The sequence below is a fragment of the Pipistrellus hanaki genome (genome assembly GCF_964339955.1).
Source record: "Pipistrellus hanaki genome assembly, chromosome: 6".
In the NCBI taxonomy this organism is placed as follows: domain Eukaryota; kingdom Metazoa; phylum Chordata; class Mammalia; order Chiroptera; family Vespertilionidae; genus Pipistrellus; species Pipistrellus hanaki.
This window is the reverse complement of record NC_140508.1, coordinates 4,124,758-4,143,280: the sequence shown is the minus strand read 5'-3', so window position 1 is coordinate 4,143,280 and position 18,523 is coordinate 4,124,758. Positions and strand designations below refer to the sequence as shown.

Genomic DNA, 18,523 nt, shown 5'->3' with positions numbered 1-18,523 from the left:
AAGTGACACTGTCCCGATTAAACACTCTCCTGAGATGCCCTCCCACATCCCTGGCACCCACAGTTCTACTTCCCTTTTTTATTTTAATCTCACTTTTATCCCCAACCCCCAGCTTCTGGTGACCACAATCTCCATATTTTAAATAATGAATTTTTTAAAAGGACTCCACATGGGTTAATTAACCAGCCCATTGACATATGTGACCCCAACTTTCTCAGCAACCCTCCGTGGAGAAGTCACCCCTCAGGCAGAGGCAGGCATGGGGAGCACTGCCCAGGTCTCTCTGAGCACCACCCCAGACCTCACGGCCACGTGGCCACCACCACTTCATCTGCCTGCCCAGGCCCTGCCTCATCCGCGCCGAGGGGGCTTTTCTCCAGGAGGAGCCGCTGCCTTACCTCTCCAACCAGTTTGGGAAAGGGTCCGGGATCTTCCTCCTGCAGCTCCAAGGTGGTGACAACCCATCTCCTCTTGCTTCGTCGCAGAGGCCGGTGGATCTCCCCCTGGAGATGCAGTGACAGTGCTCAGGAGCAAGGCGGTGACTGGCGGTCCCCCCACGCATCCTTTCTCATCCTCACAACAGCCTCTGATGCTTAGAAATGAGACTCGCCTGTTCTCTTACCAACCTCAGGGCCTTCCTAAACTGCGAGGCAGGGCCATCAGTGCCCCAGGGTCCATGCGGTCATTTTAGGGGTCACGGAGACAGAGCCTGGGAGACCACTGCCTGTCGTGTGCCCAGCCCTGGCCTGTGGCAGACCGAACAGAAGGAGCGAGAACGGTGCTCTGCTCTGTCTGAAATCACTGAGGCGGAAGCCTCCATCCAGGGCTGACGGGTCTTGACCACCTCTCTCTCTGCTGATCCCCCTGCTGACCCAGACTGAGAGAGCAAGACGTAGGCGCAGCATTAGAGTCAGGGACTTGTCAGGCAAGAGAATACAGGTAGAGTTTAACACCGCGGTCTTGTTTGTGTTACCTATATATTTTACAGTTACTGCCTACTTATGGCAAGTGAACCTAGTTTATTGCCACATTAATCTTTATGCAGAAAAATATACTTTTTTAAAATCCTCCCTCAAGGATATTTTCCCATTGCTTTTAGAGTGGAAGGAGAGGGAGAGTGAAAGGGGGAGAGAGAAACATTGATGTGGGAGACACATAGACTGGTGGCCTCCCAATGTGCCTCTACCAGGCCAGGGATCCAGCTTGCAACTGAGGTACGTGCATGCCCTTGACCAGGAATTGAATCTGAGCCAAAACACTAACCACTGTGCACAATTGTCCAGGGCCAGAAAAAGGCATTTTAAAAAAAACAAACTCATTAGAAAGTGAGTTGATCACAAGAACAAGAGGAGAACATGACTCTGAGGTGGCCTGGGATCAGGGTGAGTGCCTGCCTGCAGCCCTGTGTGCCACAGCACACTGGGAATATTAGTCCCCCCTGCGTAAATGCCACAGAGAAGATGGTATGGATCGCCTGGGCTGACCTCCAATGCTCACTGCTTGCTCCTATTCTAATTAGACATCAAGGCCCCATCTGCAACCCTTTGGAGGTCCCTCTGATTCTGAAAGCCCACATTGAGTTCCGATCTCATTTCTGCCAACCAAACAGCCCTTGGGTATGAGCAGCACAAACCACGCTGCCTCCCAGGCCAGGGGAGCCGGTGGGGTCGGTAACGGCGCTGACTTCCAGGCCCACCTGCATTTGCTTAGCCAGGTCCTCGGTTTCTTGTCGGAGGCTGTTGATGAGGCTGACCTTAGAAATGAAAATGATATTGATTAGTAGGGAACATGCTTACCAGAATCAGGTCAGGTATAAAGACAAATCATGAAGAATTAGGGGGGGAAAGAACTGATTTTAGTTGATAAATATAATTTCTTGTTCATGGCATCTCAATTTATAATTACCACTTTCCTTATGTAATTACAGAGAACTGCCCAAAGACTTCTGCCCTCCTGTCACCAATGCTGGTGACATGTAAGCCATGAAATGAACAAAGGGGGTCACACTGTCTGCTGAGATGCACTGACATGTGCATTGGGGCAATACACCAAGTGCTAATGGGTGGTGGGATTCCCGGGGGCTTCTTTCTGTTTTATTTTGTTTTCTCTCTCTTTTTTCCTTTTAATTTTGGACTTTTTCTTACAATCTATACTAATAAAAGGGTAATATGCTAATTAGACTGGACATCTTCCAGACAAAGCCACAGTGGCAGGGGCTGAGGCAGAGGTGGTTAGAGATGATCAGGCCTGCAGAGGAGAGCAGTTAGGGGATGATCAATTCAGCAGGGGCAGCAGTTAGGGGGCAATCAGGCCAGTGGGAAGGGCAGTTAGGGGATTATCAGGCCAGCAAAGGGGGGGGGGGGGCGCAGTTAGGTGGCAATCAGGCTGGCAAGGGAGGGGACAGTTACAGGCAATTAGACCAGCAAGGAAGCAGTTAAGCGGAGATCAGGATGACAGGCAGAGGCAGTTAGGGGCAATAAGGCAGGCAAACAGGTGAGTAGTTAGGAGCCAGAAGTCCCAGATTGCAAGAGGGATGGATTAGAGAGGGTGAAGGCAGGGCTGAGTGACACCGCCCCCCTCCCCCCCCCCCCCCCGCTCCCTTGGATGAATTTTGTGCACTGGGCCTCTAGTCCTATATTATAAAAGGCTAATATGCAAATCAACTGAACAGCAGAATGACCGGTCACTATGATGTGCACTAACCACCAGAGGGCAGATTCTCAATGCAGAAACTGCCCCCTGGTGGTCAGTGTGCTTCCATAAGGGGAGCGCCGCTCAGCAAGAAGCCAGGGTCATGTCTGGCCAGTGCAGCAGCAGTGGTGGGAGCCTCTCCCACCTCCATGACAGTACTCAGGCCCACTCCCCAGGAACAGTGGGCCTAAGCCATCAGTTGGACATCCCCCCAAAGACTCTTGGACTGTGAGAAGGTGCAGGCCAGGATGGGTGATCTTCCCCCGCCCCCCCACCAAGTGCACAAATTTTGTTCACCGGGTCTCTAGTCTATAATAATAAAAGTGTAATATGCTAAGTAGACTGGCTGCAAAGGAAACCCAGGTCCCAGGTACCAGAGGGAAGCTGGTGCCAACAGTCTGATGGAAAGAAAGACTGCTCTTGCACAAATTTCATGCATTGGGCCTCTAGTAATCAATAAAATAATAGAACTTGGTACTTAATGTTTACAATAGAGGCCAGGTGCATGAAAACTCATGCTCTGGATGGGATTCCCTCAGCCGAGCCTGCTCCCTCTCACAGTCCAGGAGCCCTCAGGGTTGAGAGGCAACCAATCAGGGGAAAGCAACGCCCCATCACACCTCTGCCACTGCCACTGCCGACAGCACAAGCCTTGGTTGGCCCTGGTGACCTGAGCCTTGGGCGCCACTGGGCAGCTAAGTAGCCACCATCCAAGGCTTGCCTGCACCTTGGGCTGGCCCTGGGCAGCTGGGGGGCTGAGGGAACTGGGCTCCACCACCTTGTGGCTCTGGATGCCACCATCTTTGAGGGCAAGGCAGTCAAATAGCATATTGCCACCTTATTGGCTGTGGGTGCCACCAACTTTGAGGGTGGGGCAGCCAAATAGCATATTACCTCCCTATTGGCTGTAGGTGCCACCAACTTTTGCGACAGCATGAGGGTCAATTATCATATTCCCTCTTTATTAGATAGGATAATGATTTACATTGAGGATTATGTATTATCCATCCCCTCAAGAAAAATACATGTATACAGTAAAACTATTGAAATTGAGTAGGAGAAACCAAGATGGCGGCATAGGTCAACACCTAAATTGCTGCCTCGCACAACAATTTCAAAACTACAACTAAAAGACAAAATGAACATCATCCAAAAATCCAGGAAAGCAGACTGAGTGGAAATTCTACAACTAGAAGGAAAGAGGAAAGCTCACACTAGAAGGAAAGAGGAAACTCAGAGGAGCTGCAAAGGGCTGAAGTATGGAGACATGCACATGGGTGGCTGAGTGCTTGACTGGCTTTCTCTTTCAAGAAGGAGACAAAAGTTCCCGACTGTGCTGAACCCAAGTTCGAACTGCACTGAACCCCATATAGGGGGAATATGGACTGTCAGGCAGAAACTTAGGGGAGTTGCAGAAGGCAGAGGTCTGGAGATGTACACACAAGTGCCTGAAGAGAGGACTGTCAGCACAGAAGTTCTCCCGACATAGACATAGATGATTCTCACAGCCAATTGGCCTGGAGGTCAATTCTTCCCTTGATACCAACAACAATCAAGACTTAGCTATAACAAGACTGTACACACAGTCCACAAAGGGGTGCACCAAGAGTGTCCACTTCAGGTAACTGGGGAGGCCGAGCCACACAAAGCTACCCTACCAACTCAGGGAAGCAGCGGAAATTTGGAGACAAAGAAACAGATCACAAATGAAAGAAATGGAAGAAAACAAACAACTGGATATAGAATTCAAAACCACAGTTATAAGGTTTTTCAAGAATTTCCTAGAAAAGGCTGATGAATTTAGTGAGGATATGAGAGAGGCCCTCAAGGGTATGGAAAATGACCAACTAGAAGTTAAAACATACACTGACTGAAATAAAAAATAATATACAGAGATCCAACAGCAGACTAGAGGATCATAAGAATCAAGTCAAAGATTTGAAATACAAAAAAGCAAAAAACGCTTAACTGGAAAAGAAAAAAGAAAAAAAATCCAAAAATATGAAGATAGTGTAAGGAGCCTCTGGGACAACTTCAAGCATACCAACATCAGAATAATGGGTATGCCAGAAGAAGAGAGAGAGCAAGATACTGAAAACCTATTTGAAAAAATAATGACTGAAAACTTCCCCCATCTGATGAAAGAAATAGAATTACAAGTCTAAGAAGCACACAGAACCCCAAACAAAAGGAATCTAAAGAGGACCACTCCAAGACACATCATAATTAAAATGCCAAGAGCAAAAGACAAAGAGAGAATATTAAAAACAGCAAGAGAAAAACAGTTAGTTACCTACAAGGGAGTATCTATACGATTGTCAGCTGATATCTCAACAGAAACTATGCAGGCCAGATGGGAATGGAAAGAAATATTCAAAGTGATGAATAGCAAGAACCTACAACCAAGATTACTCTACCCAGCAAAACTATCATTCAGAATTGAAGGTCAGATAAAGAGTTTCACTGATAAGAAAAGGCTAAAGGAGTTCATCACCGCCAAACTAGTATTCTATGAAATGCTGAAAGGTATTCATTAAGAAGAGGAAGAAGAAAAAGGTAAAGATAAAAAATATGAACAACAAATACATATCTATCAACAAGTGAATCTAAAAATCAAGTGAATTAAAAATCTGATGAACAAAATAAACTGGTGAATATAATAGAATCAAGGGCATAGGAAGGGAGTGGACTGACAATTCTCAGGTGAAAAGAGATGTGGGAGGTACAGGAAGAGACTGGACAAAAAGCATACACCTATGGATGAGGATGGGGATGGGGGAGGTAAGTGCATGGGGTGGAGTGGGAACCAGGTGGAGGGGAACTATGGGGGGAAAAAGGAGGACCAATTGTAATAATATAAATAATAAAGATTTATTAAATTTTAAAAAATGAAAGACATCTCTGTTGTGTCTGTCAAAACCAACATTAAATGTATGTGTGCATCCATGTGTGAGTGTGTATGCATGTGGGGGGTGTGCATGTGTGAGTGTGTGTGCAGGTGTGTGCATGTATAAATATATGTGTGCATGCATGTGTTTATATGTGTATGTCTGTGCATGTGTGTGCTGACACCTCTAGTTCCGATCACCCGTTTTCACTGTGTATAGCAGTTCCCTAAAGAGCATGGGAGAGTTATTTATCTGTTCTCTTGGACATTTAGGTTATTTCCAGTTGTTGTTACCAAAAAACAGCCATGGCGATAAACATCCACATCCTCTGGAGCAGCCGTTTCCCAAGAATCACCCACCGGCTCTTCTCAGAGTCCTCAGGCCAACCACTCAGAAGCTACTGGGTACTTGCGTACTATACTGCGTGATGTTGGCACTGAGGGCACCAGGGCGCACCTGGAAACCTCTAGAGCCGCAGCCCCAGGGGAAGCAAAGGCCCAGGCTCCACTAGCTGTCGTGAACTCTTCACCTCATGCCGGGCAGGAAGGAGACAGACCGATAGAAAAAAATTCCAGTGTCGTTGAAGAATAAAGTATTGGTGCATTCACAGAATTATTGAAATCCCTAGAGAAACAACTGAGCTGGGAAATGATAACTCATTGCATTGCAGCTCTGGAGTGGGCGTCTTATCAGCACCCCGTGGCCAATGAGAAGTTTGCACAAAGCAGGACTAAGTGGGCTGCGTTGGGGAAAGCAGGGTGATGGTTAGTGTGGCTGACCAGGCCACTGTGTCTGTGGAACAGCAGCTCACTTGACAGAATGGGGGCTGTGGCTGTTCAGGGGGTGTCTGGTAGGCAGGGAGCAGACCGAGCCTGTCACTAAAGAATAACAATGGGCAGTGTCACGTTGCTGATAATAAAATGCAAGCTTTCAAAGAAAAAAATAAGGTTTTGGAAAACAGATGTCTACTACTATGAACTTGACAGCTTGCCTGATACTTGGCAGTGTTTCTGATAGATCCGTTAAGACATTAATAAGTGTGATTTTTAATTGATTTGAGGCAGAGAGAGAAAAACATAGCTTTGTTGTTCCACTTATTTATGCATTCACTGGCTGCATCTTGTATGTGCCCTGACCAGGGACTGAACCCACCATTGGCATATCAGGATAGGATAACATTCTAAGCAACTGAGCTACCTGGGTGATTTTTTAACCTTGTGGAATGCAATATGTCCACCTTTGGGAGATCTGCCTGGTTCAGTAGCCAAGAGTTTCCTATCGGTTGACACATCATGTTCCAAAACCCTGCCAGGGCAGTCACCCAGAGCTAAGAGGCCACTGGTGTCCCTGTCACAGTCAGTCTATTCAGATGCCTTCATGTCCACATTTTGAGCAAGGGTAAAGAAGCCACTGCCACTGGCCCATGCGGCTCAGTGAGTTGGGCATCATCCTGTGCACCTAGAGGTCACAGTTTGAATCACGATCAGGGCACCTGCCTAGGGTTGGGTTGCAGGCTCTATCTCCAGGCAGGGGTGTTGTGCAGGTAACAGCAGATTGATGTTTCTCTCTCATCAATGTTTCTCTCTCTCTCTCTCTCTCTCTCTCTCTCTCTCTCTCTCTCTCTCTCTGTTTTTCTCTCTTTAAAGATCAATTTAAAAAAAAACACATAAAACTTGTCAAGTTCAAGGCTATTAAACATTCTTCCCTTTGTAGGTACATATCTGAGTGAGCCAGGATTCTTCACGTGCTCTCACCAAGCACATTTCCCAAGGCCAAACGCAAAGTCAGGAGAGCCCCGACATCCACTCCTAAGCAGACATCCAAGAGATTGGCAAAATATGAAACAGTGCCACTCCTCTAACTAAATGGAATTTTTAAAATGACATTATTTTTCATAACATATGTGATTTATATTGATGTGTAATGGTTTACCTTCTCCTCCTCCTCCTCATTCTTCTTCTTCTTCTTTTTAATAAACTGAGAGTGTGTTTACAGTTCCCCGGTGAGTACTGGCCACACAGGCAGAAGCCCTCGGTTTTGTTCTCAGGAGCATCCCGAGTGCAACGCAGACCTGAGCGAGAGCCACAGCTGCGGCCCTCGCTTCCTGCGGAGCCACAGGACCAGGCTGTGGGGCTTCGGGGGGAAATGGGCTTCCAGGGAACATGGCAGCTCTCTGCAGAGTGGGCCCAGCTCCAGACTTGGAGATCAGAGGGGACAGTGGGAAGCCATGGTGACCTAGCACTGTTTCGGCAAGGGCACTCACAACTCGCTGTGGCAGAAAGCGACCAAGAGAACGCTCCCAATGCCATGCACTGTGCCAAACAAGGCAGCCTTTTCAGTCCAGCTCCCCTGGAGGGCGAGGGCCTCGTGTCCACATTGCCAGCCAGGGTGAGGAAGCCACAGGGGTTTCCCGTTTTGTTTACGCTACGTCCCAGGGCTCCCAGAGCGAGCATCCAATCAGCGATGGCACCATGGATAAGGAACCAATGTCGCCAGCCGTGCTAGTGGCTAGGAAAACAGAGATGGAGACGTACAGGCTGGCCCTTCTGGGCGTTTCCTCGTCCCCTCCCACAACCTCAGGTGGGGCAAATTCTGATAACATCTTTTCGAGGGGAAGAAGATGAGGCTGACAGGCTTACATTCAAACCCTCCCCGATGCCTGGGTCAGACTCCATACAGTTCATCATGGGCCTGGCATTGGGAGTTTTACAGCTCCCTGATGAGTCCAATCTAGGCGAAGGTGAGGACCAAGGTCAAGTCATTAACCCAGTTCTGCAGCCAGACCTTGATAAGCCAGATGAGGACGGGGAGCAACCCAGTCCAGCCCCACAATCTTTGCCCCCGATGACAGCTGGCTGCTGCCCTCGGTGGGGTTTTAAGGGAGAACTCAGCAGCAGTAGCCTCGTACCTCTTCTCCCTCTACAGAGAGCAGAGTGAGCAAGCCACCCCGGCAGGCCTGTGCAGTGCCAACCCACCCACTGGTACAAACAGAACAGCCATGCTAGCCGAGTTCATTCCACATTTATATTCCACCATTTGTGTTTATTTTCATTTGAGCAGTGGAAATGGGAGGGGGTGGTGATTTGACCTCCAATCCAGTCCGTTTGCTCAAATTGTCACACTCAAACAAGAGACAACAAGCCCAAAATGGAGTCACTTGTGCTCAGTCCTACATCACCAAATGAAGGCTCAATACCGTAACACCCGTAATACTGACTGACAGTCCTCTCCCAGGAGTGGACCCTGCATGCTGGTCAGCACCCTGAGCCAAGCTGCCTGGCAGACCCCTGGCCCTAGGGGAAGGTGCCTTGCCTCAGTCAGCCCTTTGCCAGCATAAGTCCCCTGCTGCTCCTCTGCCTGTACAGTTCACTCCCTGGAGCTCCTGTCTGCGAGATGGGTGCTGCCGGCAAGATCTTTAAAATGTGCCTATTTGGCTTGTGTTCTTTAACAACCTGCACAGTTGAGATTGTCTCTGTCTCAAGGAAAGCATGAACAGAAGCATCGTTGGAAACGCTTGTGTTGATATAAATGTAAATGAAGTGGTGTGTACAGGATAACCCAGTTTTGAATGGCGTCCCCTTAGCCCGGCCCACCACCCTTCAAACAGATCGTGACCTGAGCCTGGCTAGATCTCTGCAGCCCATTCCTGCCGCCTGGCCAGCTCACACCCAGGCTGGTCCCTGACCCAGCACCAAGATCATCGCAGGGGCCTGGGGCCCCGCCAGCTCACCTGCAGCAGCAGCAGCGACAGCAGCAGCTTGAGGAGCAGCAGGGAGGTGGGGGCCCTGGAGCTCATGGCAGCAGGGGATGCCGAGACGCCTGATCCTGAGCCTCTGGTGGTAGCAAGTCCTCCCGGGCTGTGGTCTCACCAGCCAGGTCCGGTCCTCTCAGCAGAGCCTTCTCCCTGGTTACTGGATCACTGGGTCCCAGCCACTCTCTCATCCCAGTCATCTCAGCCCTGCCCTCATGGTCCCTGGCCACTCTTGTTGTATCAAGGTGGGGCTGGCTGAGCCTTGACCTCATAAGCAATGAGCAAACTTCCTAGGAAGGGTGTGGAGGAGAATGAAATTGCCATAGTCACAGGCCAACACCGATCAATGGACCTGCCCGGGATGAGGACTCGGTCAGAGAAACTGAAACCAGCATCTCGGGGAGCAGGGCTTTGTTTCTTTGTTAGTGTCAAGTTTCCAAGTCCAATGCCCCGCAATTGACCTCTTTCCTGTAGCAGGATATTTTAAAGACTAACTCCCAAGCCAAAAGAACTTCAAGAAAGAATAACTTTATTTAGAGAAGAAAAAAACAGAAAGGACAAGAGGAGAGACAAAGTATTTTTCTTTCCTGAAGCACTGACCAGCTTCATCCTAACCATGTCTCAGGGCTCTGGGGTTTACACGCATTTTCTACCAAAATCTTTTTTAAGCTCAGAGGGATCTGCCTTTCGGAGTTTGGATTAGAGAGAAAGGTAGGAGAGATGGGAAAGAGACTCCCTGTGGGAGGGCCTCTGCACCAACCGGAGCTCTGCGTCTTGCATTGGAATTCTGGAAAACAGGAGAGTTGGGCATCTACTGCATCGCTACTTAAGTTTGCAGGGGCCAAGCTTGAAACAAAACCTGAGATCCATTCATCCTGATTATATTAGCATACTACCCTGTTATCACATTGTCTCATTTAAAATAGCAAACAGTTCGTTAGCAGGTGAAGCAGGAGGTAAATTCTCCTACTATACATCCTTACCTCTGTGAGATGCTGCCAAATGCTGCAATTTGAATAGGTTATTATCTTAGTCCAAATCAATAGCTTATTATGTTTTTAAATTTCTTTATTGATTAAGGTATTATATATGTGTCCTTATCCTCCCATTAACCCCACCCCCCCCCCCCAACTCATGCCCTCACTACCACCACCACCCGGTGTCTGTGTCCATTGGTTGGGCTTATATCCATGCATACAAGTCCTTTGGTTGATCTCTCTCCCTTACCCCCACCCTTCCCTACCTTCCCTCTGAGGTTTGATAGTCTGATCGATGCTTCTCTCTCTCTGGATCTGTTTTTCTTCATCAGTTTATGTTGTGTTTATATTTATATTATGTTTATATTAAAAAATATAAACATAATATAAATATATGTTTATATTAAAAAATATAAATTTGTGGAATTTATATTCCACAAATGAGTGAGATCGTGTGATATTTATCCTTCTCTGACTTGCTTATTTAATTTAGCATAATGCTCTCCAGTTCCATCCATGCTGTTGCGAAAGATAAGAACTTCTTTTTTATAACAGCATAGTATTCCATTGTGTAGATGTACCACTGTTTTCTAATCCGCTCATCTGCTGATGGGCATTTGGGCTGTTTCCAAATTTTAGCTATGGTGAATTGTGCTGCTATGAACATAGAGGTGCATATATCCTTCTTAATTGGTTTTTCTAGTTTCTTGGGATATATTCCTAGAAGTGGGATCACTGGGTCAAGTGGGAATTCCATATTTAGTTTTTTTAAAAAACTCCATACTGTTCTCCACAGTGGCTGCACCAGTCTGCATTCCCACCAGTAGTGCAGGAGGGTTCCTTTTTCTCCTCATCTTCTCCAACACTTGTCATTGGTTGATTTGTTGATGATAGCCATTCTGACAGGTGTGAGATGGTACCGCATTGTCATTTTGATTTGCATCTTTCATTTGATTTGTTTTGAGCATGTTTTCTTTTCATTTTTTTAATCAATCTTTATTGTTTATATTATTATAAAAGTTCCTCATTTCCCCCCCCTCCACCAGGTTCCCACCCCACCCTCTGCCCTTTCCCCACTCCCATTGTCCTCATCCATAGGTGCACAGTTTATGTTCAGTCTCTTGCTGCATCCACTACTCCCCTTTTCCCCTGAGAATTGTCAGTCCACTCCCCTCCCGTATCTCTGATTCTATTATAATCAACAGTTAATATTGTTCATCAGGTTTTTTAATTTCCTTGGTTTTTTGTGTTGTTTTTTTTAATTAATAAACTTTTATATTTTTAAGAATAAATTTTAAAATCTAATAATTTTAAACCTTGTTTTTTCTGCCCTGGGAACTGAGAAGCAAAGGCTATCAAAAGGCATAGCCATTCAAATGTAAATGAACACATTGTTTAAAGATAGCTGCTGGTACCTGTTCTGGGTGGGAAAGGCTTGTCCTCCCCTTTCTCCATTAAAATTAAGGTGTTAGCTTTAAAACCTCTTTTTGGCAAGAGACCTTAAACTTTCAGAACTTTAAATTTTTCAGGTAACAAATCAATTACTTAGGATTTTCTCAAATCAATAATACCTCCACATTCCCAAGTATACATTTCAAACAAAAGACACATCCAAATAGATCAACCAACCTCATCCAGACCCCACACAAGGCACTCACAGATCAACACCCCAGCGCTACAACAACTCACTCAATACATCCAAATCTAAGCCTTCATCACTTGATTCAGCAGACCCTCAAGTTCCCCCAAAAGTTTCCAGGGATGTCTGAGAAGCAGCCCTGGGGCATGGGCAGGCGAGGAGCTGTTCCGGGCCAGCTGCTCAGAGCCTGGTCGCTGTTGCTCCGGGCCTGGCCTCTGTTGCTCCAGGCCGCTCCACGCCCAGCTGCTCCGGGGGCCTGGGTGCTGCTGCTCCAGGCCTGGCTGCTCCTGACCTGCTCTGGGCCCTGCTGCTCTGGGTCTGGCTGCTCTGGGCTCAACTGCCACTGCTCCTCGCCCAGCTGCTCTGGGCCTGGCTGCTGCTGCTCCAAGCCCGGCTGCTCCGGGCCCAGCTGCTGTTTTGAGCATGTTTTCAATATCTCTTGGTCTTCCTTCTGTCTTCTTTCAAAAAGTATCTATGTAGGTCCATTGCCCACTTTTTGATTGGATTGTTTATCTTCCTTTTGTTAAGTTGTAAGAATTCCCTGTAAATGTTGGAGATTAAACCCTTATCGGTGATAACATTGGCAAATATGTTCTCCCATGTAGTGGGATTTCTAGTTGTTTTGTTGATGGTTTCTTTTGCTGTGAAAAAGCTTTTTATTTTGATGTAATCCCATTTGTTTATTTTCTCTTTAGTTTCTATTGCCCTAGGAGCAGTATCAGTGAAGAAATTGCTTCAGCATATGTCTGAGATTTTTCTGCCTGTGGATTCCTCTAGTATTTTTATGGTTTCCCATCTTATGTTTAAGTCCTTTATCCATTTTGGGTTTATTTTTCTGTATGGTGTAAGTTAGTTATCTAGTTTCATTTTTTGCTTGTATCTGTCCAATTCTCCCAACACCATTTATTGAAGAGACTGTCTTGACTTTATTGTATGTTCATGCCTCCTTTGTCAAATATTAATTGAATAATGAACTTACAGAAAGAGAGACTAAAAAAGCAATACCACTTACCATCGCACCAAAAGAAAATAATAATAATAATAATAATAATAATAATAATAAGATACCTAGGAATAAACTTAACTAAGGAGGTAAAAGACCTATATGTGGAAAACTACAAAACACTGAAAAAAGAGGTAAAGAAAGACATAAACAGCCCTGATCGTTTTTGGCTCAGTGGATAGAGCTTCGGCCTGCAGACTGAAGGGTCCCGGGTTCGATTCCAGTCAAGGGCATGTACCTTGGTTGCAGGTGCATCCTCAGTAGGAGGTGTACAGGAGGTAGCTGATGGGTTTTTCTCTCTCATCAATGTTCCTAATTCTCTCTCCCTCTCCCTTTCTCTCTGTAAAAAAATCAATAAAATATATATATTTTTAAAAAGACATAAACAGATGGAAGAATATACTGTGTTCATGGACTGGTAGAAACAACATCATCAAAATTTTCATACTACTCAAAGCAATCTAGAAATTCAATGCACTCCCCATTAAATACCAATGGCACATTTCACAGACCTAGAATGGACTTTCCAAAAATTCATCTGGAATAAAAAAAAAAGACCCTGAGCCCTAACCAGTTTGGCTCAGTGGATAGGGCATCAGCCTGTGGACTAAAGAGTCCCAGGTTTGATTCTGGTGAAGGGCATGTACCTTGGTTGCAGGCCATTCCCAGTAGGGGTGTGCAAGAGGCAGCAGATTGGTGTTTCTCTCTCATCGATGTTTCTAACTCTCTATCCCTCTCCTTTCCTCTCTGTGAAAAGTCATTAAAATATTAAAAAAAAAAAAAAAAAAAAAGACCCCGAATAGCCACAGCAATCCTGAAGAAGAACAAAGTAGGCAGGATCTCAATACCAGATATCAAGCTGTATTACAAAGCCACTGTTCTCAAAATGGCCTGGTACTGGCACAAGAACAGACATATAGATCAGTGGAATAGATTAGAGAACCCAGAAATTGACCCAAGCCACTATGCCCAATTAATAGCTTATTACTGAAAATAATAGTCAATGCAATTTTAAGGCCTGTGAATATTCCCTATGCATAAAGAGAAACAGACTAATAATTACTGAATTTATGACCTTCTGCTTATTTTTAAAGTGGATATTTTATTCCATGATAGTTTATTAGAAAATTTGATTGAGAATCACCAATTCAGAATGTATAGATCAGGCAAGCTAAGCCATGTTGAATGTGTGTGGGGGAATACACACACAGATTGGAACGATGATGAGGATGGTAATACTGAGCAAGAGAGACTGTGTGTTAACTCCAGAGATGGGGCACTTAGGAATGCTAGGAGAAGTTGAAGGAAATTGGTATATTAAAAACAACCAAGACCTGCCAGTGTGGCTCAGTGCTTGAGCATCAATCTATGAACCAGGAGGTCAGGGTTCAATTCCCAGTCAAAGCACATGCCTGGTGCAGGTTCAATCCCCATTGTGGGGCATGAAGGAGGCAGCAAATCAATAATTCTCTCATATCATTGATGTTACTATCTCTTTCTCTCTTCCTTCCTCTCTGAAAGCAATGAAAAAATTTTAAAATAATTATTTTTAAAAACCACCAAATGGCCCAAATTTGTCTCAGTGGTTAGCACATCTGCCCACAGACTGAAGGGTCCCAGGTTTGATTCTGGTCAAGGGCAATTACCTTGTTTGCAGGCTCAATCCCCAACCCAGGTAGGGCATGTGCAGGAGGCAGCTAATCAATGTGTCCCTCTCACATCGATGTTTCTCTCTCTCTGTCTCTCCCTCTCTCTTCCACTCTCTCTAAAGATCAATGGGAAAAGATTCTCGGGTGAGGATTAACAACAAAAATAGCAAACAAAAAGCCCCACCAAATTTTCAACATCCTCAAACAGCTAAAAATAACTGAGCAAGAAGCAGTTTCCCATAAGCATCTCTTCTCAGTTAGGCTGTGACCCTCCGCTGTGACTCTGGGCTTCCCCCGCCCCACTTCTCAGGTGAGAGGGGGCTGGAGGAGGTCAAGGTTCCCTTTCTGTCCTCAGCACCTGCCGTTCCAATGAAGCTGCCTCCTGTTCGGTCCCCAGAGGTGCAGTAGTGCACGGCGGCCACCAGGTGGCGGCGCCCGGCTCGGTGAGCTGCTGGTGGAGCAGGGCTGCTGGTGGACAGACTCCAGACTCCCCTTCCAGGCTTGGGTGGCGAGGGGTGCCCTGCCCACCGCAAGTTCTCTGTGTGTTTTTATGAAGGTAGCCTGTCGGGCTGAGAAAGGGTGAGTTTTGTCCTGATGTATCCATGTTGACCAAGGTTCTCCCAAACAGCAGGGACTCGCTGGCTGTTTTCCAGGGCTGTTAGTCACATAACGGGCACAGGTTCATTTGCCATCTTTTAAGGGGGAAACATGTTTCCTGGAAGGCTTAGAATGAAGAAGCATTAAAGACATCCTAAAAAGAAACACGCCAGACTCTTCAGGACTCCCCAAAATATGGCAGCAGGATCCTGTATCCCAAACCTGCCTCCCTTCTCCCACCGCCACCTGGGGAGGGCCTGGAGGGCAGGGGCGCTGCCTCCTGGCAGCAAGGGCTACCCCCCTCCCCCACCCCCTACCCCATCTCCCACCCACCCCCGATCTGGGGACGCATGGCACCTTCCTTTCCTGCAACTGGACAGGGACTGGACAGGAACCTACAGGGAAGTCCTGGTAAGAACAGGGCGGACCTGGACCTGCCTCCTGGCTGCCTGGGCCCCGCCCAGCTGGGGGGGGGGGGGGCGTGGAGAGAAGGGGAGGGAGAAGGGCAGCGGGACCCCAGGCAGGATGACAGGGAAGAGGCCTCGCGCCCTCCTGGCCTGGTGAGGAGACACCATTCTCATGGGTCTCGGCTACACAGCAAAGAACATCCTGGCTGGCGCCTTCTCTGCCTTGGAGGGCGCAGGGTGCTACGGGGGTGTCAGAGGGCATGGGTGCTGGGGGGAGATTGAGGGGGGCCCACGGGGGTGGGAAGTCCAAGTCCAAATCTGGGCGCCTGTGTCCCACGGGATTGCCACAGTGGCCTCCTCAGAGTGGCCTGTTACAAGGACAAGGACTTCCCTTTCTTCTTTCTTCTTCCTTCCTTCCTTCCCTTTCTTTCCTTTTTCTTCCTTTTTTCCTTCTCTTCCCTTCCCTTCTAACCCTCTCCTCCCCTCTCCCTTCCCTCTCCTCCCCTTCCCCTACCTTATTTTCCCTCCCCGCCCTTCCCTTCCCTTCCTTTCCCTTCCCATCCCTTGTCTTCCCTTCCTGACTTCCTTTCTTCCCTTCTGTTCGCTTTCCCTCCCCTATTTTCCCTCCCACTCCCCTATCTTTTCTACCCTCCCCTACCATCCCCTACTTTCCCTTCCCTCCCTTCCTTCCTCCCTTCCTTCCTTCCTTCCTTCCTCCCTCCCTCCTTCCCTTCCTCCCTCCCTCCCTTCCTCCCTCCCTTCCTCCCTCCCTCCCTCCCTCCCTTCCTCCCTCCCTCCCTCCCTCCCTTCCTCCCTCCCTTCCTTTCTCCCTTCCCTCCCTTCCCTCCTTCCCTTCCTCCCTCCCTCCCTCCCTCCCTCCCTTCCTTCCTTCCTTCCTTCCTTCCTTCCTCCCTCCCTCCCTCCTTCCTTTCCTCCCTCCCTTCCTTCCTCCCTTCCTTCCTTCCTTCCTTCCTTCCTCCCTCCCTCCCTCCTTCCCTTCCTCCCTTCCTTCCTCCCTCCCTCCCTCCTTCCCTCCCTCCCTCCCTTCCTCCCTCCCTTCCTTCCTCCCTTCCTTTCTTCCTTCCTTCCTCCCTCCCTCCCTCCCTCCTTCCCTTCCTCCCTCCCTCCCTTCCTTCCTCCCTTCCTTCCTTCCTTCCTTCCTCCCTCCCTCCCTCCTTCCCTTCCTCCCTCCCTTCCTCCCTTCCTTCCTTTCTTCCTTCCTTCCTTCCTTCCTTCCTTCCTCCCTCCCTCCTTCCTTCCCGTCCTCCCTCCCTCCCTCCCTTCCTCCCTTCCTTCCTTCCTTCCTCCCTCCCTCCCTCCTTCCCTTCCTCCCTTCCTTTCTTCCTCCCTCCCTCCTTCCTTCCCGTCCTCCCTCCCTCCCTTCCTCCCTTCCTCCCTTCCTTCCTTCCTTCCTCCCTCCCTCCCTCCTTCCCTTCCTCCCTTCCTTCCTTCCTCCCTCCCTCCCTCCCTTCCTCCCTCCCTCCCTCCCTCCCTCCCTCCTTCCCTTCCTCCCTCCCTTCCTTTCTCCCTCCCTCCCTCCCTCCCTCCCTCCCTCCCTCCTTCCCTTCCTTCCTCCCTTCCTTCCTTCCTTCCTCCCTCCCTTCCTCCCTCCCTCCCTCCTTCCCTTCCTCCCTTCCTTCCTCCCTTCCCTCCCTTCCCTCCCTCCCTTCCTCCCTCCCTTCCTTCCTCCCTTCCTTCCTTCCTTCCTTCCTTCCTCCCTCCCTCCCTCCTTCTTCCCTCCCTTCCTCCCTCCCTTCCTTCCTCCCTTCCTTCCTTCCTCCCTCCCTCCCTCCTTCCCTTCCTCCCTCCTTCCTTCCTCCCTTCCTTCCTTCCTTCCTCCCTTCCTTCCTTCCTTCCTTCCTTCCTCCCTCCTTCCCTTCCTCCCTTCCTTCCTTCCTTCCTCCCTCCCTCCTTCCCTTCCTCCCTCCCTCTCTCCTTCCCTCCCTCCCTCCCTCCTTCCCTCCCTTCCTTTGGGCCCTGCAGGAAGGGAGCCAGGGAGGGAGTGGGGTGTCCTGGTGGCACAGCCAGGCCCTCTTGCCCTGACCTAGGACCAGGGACAGCGGCCTGGGAGGAAGGGGAGGGATTTAAATTGGGCTGACAGGACAGTTTAACCCGTATGGTTTCCCTGACAGAAGGAAAGGCTGGTGGGGCAGAGGGTGGGAGTGCCTGGTGGAAAACCAAGCTAGGGAAATTAAATGGCTCATGGTCAGACCTCCCCTGGATGGAGACCTCCCATGTACGTCTACTGGAAACTCATCTCGGGTTACCTTGGAGATGCGTTCCCACAGCATGACGTATCGCGATTTTCACCGTCAGTTGGAACCCACCTCCATAAGGACCTTTGTCACTCACATGGAGCACATACACAGCAGTGAAGTGACACAGTAAAAATTTTTTAAAGAAAGATAACAATGCCTGACCTTTACTTGTGGTAAATAAGTAATAAAAAACATAAAGTACATATGTACAAATGTCAAAATGACAGAATTTTTTAAATAAATACTATAAATGGGAGATGTAACCATGAAATGACATATGTTGAGTCCAACATAACCCAAGGACTGCCGGTAACCCTGAAGTCAGCCCCAGTCTTCATAGCCGCAAGTGAGGGGTCATTGTGAGAAACAAGCAAAGGAAGAGAAACCCGGGGGGGGGGGGGCTGTGCCAGCTGGAGGGGGGAGGTGGGGCCACAGCCAGGGGTGGCTCTGAGGGGCCAGAGGTGGGTAGGTGGACAGACAGACAGACAGACAGGCTGAGATAGCCAACAGGTGGATACTCACCATGCAATTCTTTCAACTCCTCTGCATGTTTGAGACATTTTATAACAAACTAGTGGCCCAGTGCATGAAATTCATGCCTGGGGGAGGGATGTTCGTCAGCCTGGCCTGCACCCTCTTCAATCTGGAGCCCTTCAAAGGATG

At 48.4% G+C, this 18,523-nt stretch overlaps 1 protein-coding gene across 1 annotated transcript in view; it reads right to left on the bottom strand.

The window, feature by feature from the left end:
- CDH26 (cadherin 26) overlaps window positions 1–9,375 on the bottom strand; it is a gene marked incomplete at its 5' end in the record, with an annotated part of 35,292 nt that extends 25,917 nt beyond the window's left edge. Inside the window, 3 exons of the mRNA XM_084888978.1 lie at window positions 399–503; window positions 1,697–1,753; window positions 9,310–9,375. Of these exons, the coding sequence (XP_084745104.1) occupies window positions 399–503; window positions 1,697–1,753; window positions 9,310–9,375 (228 nt within the window). The remainder of the gene's footprint in view (window positions 1–398; window positions 504–1,696; window positions 1,754–9,309) is intronic.
- Between the last annotated feature and the right edge of the window lie 9,148 nt (window positions 9,376–18,523).